Source organism: Pteropus vampyrus, unplaced genomic scaffold (genome assembly GCF_000151845.1).
Source record: "Pteropus vampyrus isolate Shadow unplaced genomic scaffold, Pvam_2.0 Scaffold101, whole genome shotgun sequence".
NCBI lineage: Eukaryota > Metazoa > Chordata > Mammalia > Chiroptera > Pteropodidae > Pteropus > Pteropus vampyrus.
In genome coordinates this window covers 974815-980814 of record NW_011888882.1, presented here as the reverse complement: position 1 = coordinate 980814, position 6000 = coordinate 974815, and the positions used below count along the sequence as shown (strand labels likewise).

General features: G+C 44.3%; 1 protein-coding gene across 1 annotated transcript in view; it reads left to right on the top strand.

Moving 5' to 3' along the window:
* Positions 1-2832: 2832 nt before the first annotated feature.
* Positions 2833-6000, top strand: part of DSE (dermatan sulfate epimerase) — a 56457-nt gene continuing 53289 nt past the window's right edge. The window contains exon 1 of the mRNA XM_023533370.1: positions 2833-2998. Within this exon, the coding sequence (XP_023389138.1) occupies positions 2965-2998 (34 nt within the window). The 5' untranslated portion in view covers positions 2833-2964. The remainder of the gene's footprint in view (positions 2999-6000) is intronic.

The following is a 6000-nucleotide window of genomic DNA, read 5'->3' as shown; positions in this document are numbered from 1 at the left end:
ATGGCCTGAGGTAGTAGAAAAAAGCATTTTAAGGATTGAAGCAGTTGTACAGTTACGCACAAGCTGGCCAGTTAGTAAAATGTAAAAGTAAAACTTGAGTTTAATTTAATGAATTATAAACTAGAGAATAGAAACCATGTAAGACTGGGGGCCTTTAGGCTAGAGTCAAGAATAAACTAAGGACAACAAAAAAAAATATACATTTTGTTTTGTTTTGTTCAGACAAGAACATTGAAAGGATATCTGTACTTGGAATAAATGGATAACCAGAACTAATTCCCTTTTTAATTTTTCTCTTCCCTATCATGAAAAAATAACCATCTAACTGAAAAAATAAAATGAACTTTGCAAGAGTTCATTGAAAACTAAGATAAGTGAAGAACTTGTAAGAAAATATCCTAGCTTTCTAAAACTTAACTTCTCTTACCTAGAAAAAAATTACATCTCAGCAAAGAGAGTTTGCAAGTAAGGACTTAACATTTAGAATCAGCACAGTGTACGATGTTTTTGGAAGAAAAAAACAAAACCACCAGCTTGATTCTTAAAACTAAGACAAGGGGCTTTTCATAAATCTTGAGCAAAATTAACAAACCTATTATTAAAGTAATATCTGAGGACTTAAAAAAGGAAGAAATTCAGAAGTTATTGAGACTTCACTAAGTAGTCATTTCCTTTGACAATGTTGCTACATCAGTAAAGCAAACACATCAGATAGACAAAGCACATCTGCTGTTTAGGGATCTTTCTGGAAGAGATTGCTTTTTCCTAATCTCTCAGCCTAGGTAAGGGTAGTATACTCTCTTCTAATTTCTGTAAAGATACCATGCACCCTGGGACAAGGAATGAAAATATGACTCAGTAACACATGAGTGCTCGACGAGATCATTAATCGACAGCATGCTAATTCAGTGACAGTTGGCAAGGAAAGTTCCCGAGAATGAGAACTCGAATGGTGACATGGCATATAGACCAAATTTACAGAAGATGTGAAATTGAAATTGAGAGGTAGAACTACTCAGTTACATCAATGATATTCAACATATCAACAAGCTAAAAGATGAGGCCTGAGTTAGCACACTAGAATGTTATAGACTAGCATGTTAAGTGCTAAACACAAATTGTAATGAGCGTAGGTTGAGAAGGTGTGTTTTGTAGCAGTTGTGAAAAAGACTTTACTACTTGAGAGTTTTAGTAAATTGTAATATAGGAGTCAATAGGGTAATATTGCTTCCATAATAGCTCCCAGGATTTACTTGCAGAAATATAGTAATTAGAACAAAGCCATAGATTACATTTTTACTGTGTGTTATTTGGATGAAACCTTGAATTCAGTTCTTAGGATCAAATTTTGAGAGGGATGATGGCAAAATAAATCACCTTCTAAGGGCTTTCAGAAAGGATGAAGAAAGACTGATACATTCTCCTGTGGAATCAGGCTAGATGCATTCTGAAAGACTCCAGAGGGCAGAATTGCAGATCTTTGAGGCCTATTGTATAGGGGATCCTTTGCAAGAGGTGGATATTATCCAGTAGCAGATTTCCAGGTCCACTGAAGGCAAAATGGGGTGAAAGGGAGCAATGCAGTGGGTACTGCCTCCTTTGAAGAGTTCTCAGTGCTTGTTGCACATTACGATCACCTGGAAAGATAGTTTAAAATGCTGATGCTTAAACTCTAGCCCTAGGATTCTGATTTATTGGTCTGGTGTGGGGCCCTTATTAAAAAGCATTTTATCAAGGCTCTTCTGATGATTTGATGTTCTAGGTTGGAGAATCACTGAGCGAGAAGGTTACTTGTTGAGAAGCTAAATCAATCAAAGCAGATGCTTTTTCTAAGGTCTCTTACAAACCTTAGAAGAGACCTTAGAAGCTAAATGGAAATTAACAACTATGGGTTATGTACTATAGCTATGCACTCTCACAATTAATCATCTCTAATAATTAATAGATGTAAGTCCCTAAACACAGTTTCTAGCATGAAATAACTCAAATATTAGCTATTTGTATTGTATTCTCTTTATAATTGTTCAATGAAAGTATTATAGCTCTACATTACAGACGAGGAAACAGGCTCTAAACTTAGTTTTCCAAGACACCTTGCAGTAAATTGCAAAATAAGAATTTAAAACCAGATTAAAACTAGTTCTAAAATTCTATAGCCCCTTGTTCTGTTTCCACAGGCCACCTCTAAAACATCTGGAAGTTTATGCAAATTAGTGGTTTACCTGAGTGAACAAAACAAAAATTTAACAAAACCCGTTCCTCTTGACCTATTTGTGTGGAATCTCTTCAAATGCAGTTTCTGAGAAAGAGAAGCATAAAAGTAGACATTCTCATTTTTTTTTTTTTTCCTAATGTAGCCTAATGGAAAATCTTCTGCAGGTCTTGAGAACAGGGGAAATGATGGAGGTGGCCCTTTAGAACTCAAACAAAGCACTTTGAAGCAAATGGGAAAAAAGCACTGCTCTTAGGTAAAACATCTCCAGTTCTAAGGAATGGGTAAACATCGGTCACTTCTGTACTCTAACTCTGGTAGGTTAATCACAGGCTAACAGTGAGGGACGCGAAGTTAGCCCTGAGGTGATGTCCCTGTCCATATCTGACACCTCCCTGAAGCCAGGTTGGTGCAGTGGCTGCTTTAAGAGAACGAAAGAAACTTCTCCAAGGGGGCTGTGACTACTAAGGTTGCAAATCCTCCCCCTGCAGAAGTCAGATGGATGAGGGGTTTCCCTCTCCCTCTCCTCCAACCACCCACACAGGCCTAGGAGATAGGGTAAATGGAATATCCTCGTGAGCTGCATACATCAAATGCTCTGTTCCTGACCCTTACCTTTGATGATTAAAATCTATTCAGTTTGCAGGGTTCATTGGTTTGGGTCTTACTGTATTTTGCTAGTACAGTTAAGGAGAGAACTGCTTCTAAATAGGTGATTTTCTCCCTTCTTTCTGAGAAGAAAGTAAAACTAAATGCAGGAGAAAAGGAGTAACTATTTTGGAGAAGGTGAGTGGAGCAGGCAACAGCCCCCAGTTGTAAGGTTCTCCACGTTTTCCTCGATTTCTTTCCCCAGGCTGTACGGAAGCATCGGCTTCTCCCCCTGGGCCTCTAAGAGTATCTTTCGGTTGGAGGCGATTCCAGAGTCAAATCCGAGACGCATGGGTCACTAGAACCTACTAGATCAAGTCAGAGTCCCAAAGGCCTGGCAGGGCTGTGTTCCGTGGAGTCGGGGCCCGGGTGGAAGGGAAGGCCAAGCGCAACTCGCAAGCTGCCATTCCCGGGAGAGGGGGGGTGGGGGTGGGGAAAGCGGGGCGGGCCGGAGATCGGGGTCCAGCAGAGGGAGGGGGTCCCCTTTTTCCTCCTCCCCATCTTTGCCTCCTCGGGCTCTGGTGACGTTGTGGTTTCCTCCTCCCTCCGGCTGAGCCTCGGCGCCCGCCGCGTCCCGTCCCGCCCTCCCCCGGGTTCGCCCACACCCCACCCGCCCGCGCCTGCCCCGCTCGCAGTAGCGCCGCCTGAGGCTGCAGCGGCGCGTCCCGGGGCGCGGCGCCCACCGGCACCGATGGCGCGGCGGGCGCGCTGAGGGCTTGGCCCCGAGGGCGCCAGGCGCCCTGGAGTGAGGGGGGCCGCGGAGGGGCCCTGGAGCCTGGGCCAAGGCTGGGGAGGAGACGCCCGAGAAGACGAGGCTGCAGCGCGGAGCGGTGAGCGGAGGGGCGCGCGAGGGGCGGGAGGGGCGCGCGGCGGACGCCGCGCTGGGCCCGGCGCGGGGCCACTTTCTTCCGGAGTCCCGGGCGGGTCGCAAGCGGAGGCGGAGAGCCACGTCCCCCGCCCGGCGCCCGGGCGCGGCTCGGCGCGGTTTCTGGGGGCGCGCGAGGCGTGAAGCCGGAGCCGCGGCTTCCCTGGTGGCGGGGCAACCGCGGGGCCAGCCTTTCGTCTCTTCCCACCCTCCGCGCTCCCGGCGCCGATCCCGGCGCACCGTAAAATCCCCGAATCGCTCTTTGGGCGTCAGGTCCTGCCCGCCCAGCCGCGATTTCCCGGACGGCCCCCGTGGCTCCGGCTTCCTTCTGCCCGGTTGGCTGGCACAGACACTCCCGCCCTCCTTGGCCTGCGCCCCCTGGTAATGGGGCTGGTGGTGGTCGTGTGTGCCCATCCTGGCGCTGGCAGCCCGCCCGTGCAGCTGCGGAAGCCCGGGAAGCACATCCCAAGCCTCCATCAGTTGTTGGATTCCAGCGCCGCTAGGCTCGGCCGACGCTCGGCGAAATTGTTGGTCAGCCTCACTCCGAGATAGCCCCTGGTGGTGCTGGTGCTGCTGGTGGTGGGACGCTTGACTCACTGGCTGGGAAGTTCTGTAAGCAATGCCACATGGGCTCAACATCTGTCGTGGCTGGAATATGAGCTAAGTTTGTGACCCGAGAACTTTCTCATTTTCATCGCTCATTTGATTGCGGCTGTAGCCTCTGCTTGGGCCGGCTGGCATGAAAGGTTGAAACCGAATCCATTGCTTAAAAGCAGAGGTGATCCGCATTTACCTGGAATCCCTTAGATCAGGAAATGACAGCTTTTAGTTTCTATGGATCTTCGTGTAATAAAAATCTTTAAAAATTTTTTCCTGTTAGTCATGGATTACAAAATAATGGTTTACTTAATGTTACATTAAATTGAGAATGGATGTTTTCACTTAGAAATAGTTTCAAGACAGTTTTTTTTTTCCTGGTATTTTCCACGTTATAGAAATCAATCTTTCGGGAATTAGCTTTTCCTCAGTTTTTTGGATCTCTCAAGAAATGATGACTTCTGAAATGAAATGTGATGTGCAATATTTTTGTAGAATATTTAGATAGTACTACTAAAATCGGATCACAAAATGTATATTGTTCACAAGAACAAATAAAATACAGGATTATTTGAGTATTTGCCTATTCTGTGCTACTATTTTTTTTTAAGGTCACCAAACAGATATGTCCTTTTATGAAGCGTGTAGGTAAGATGTGTTCTAGTTAAAATAAAGAAAGGATTGAATTCGATACCTCCATCATCTAGTCACCATCTGTGTGGCTTCGGCAAAAAGTACAAGACAGTGCTGGTCACTTAGAAGCCACATAGAAGTATATGAGAAACTACCCTAGCTCTCCTGGGGCTGCTAACGTAGAAATGGGCGGGGCGGCGGGGCGGGGGGGAACTAAACTAAATAAACATCTGAAAATTTGAGCTTGGGAAGCATCACTTTTTCATTGATGGGTATATGTCAGAATCAGTTTCATTAAGTTTTGGTTAAATACATTTTTACATTCACGTTAAAAAATATTGATAGTAACAGTCACCAAGTAGAAGGGGATTCGCAACAAAAAAGAGAACTTGGACAAAGAGAAATTTGCAACAGAACACTGTAGACCTTTGTCACTGAGGGGATTTTTAGGACCTTCCCAGTCCTGCTGGGTAGAGGCTGTTTAAAATTCCTCTCTCTGAGGCTGGGGCCTGGTTTTGGGAAAACACCCAATAAGAAGTCGGCTAGATTGGCCACTTGAGGTCAGGACGATCATAGTGACTAACATTTGTATGTGCATCTACTTTAATACTCATAAAATTAGTCAGCATATTAGTTAATATGGGTTTTCAATGAAATCTGTGGTCTTTCCAGTTCAGTATCCAACATTGCTGCATGGAGAGGACCTGGTGGTTTCCGTAAGGTGAAATTCTTAACTTTATAGATGCTGTCCTGCCTTTCCTGATTCCTTATTATAAAGATTTTTTTCATCTCCAAAAAAGTGTTTTAAAATCATAGGTTAAAGTGCATTCTTCAATTAAACAAAATATTTAATTATACATTTCTTAATGTTCTTTGTGATAGATTTTTTGGTGTCTTTTTCTTTTGCCTTGGATCACACTGTGTTGCATGAAAGAAATTACATGATTCTCATTCAGAATTATGATTTCAACGAATAATTGGAGAGGCATGAAGGAAGATAAAATATTTAAATTTGGGTTTTAATAAAACAGTGATCTTTGTTTTT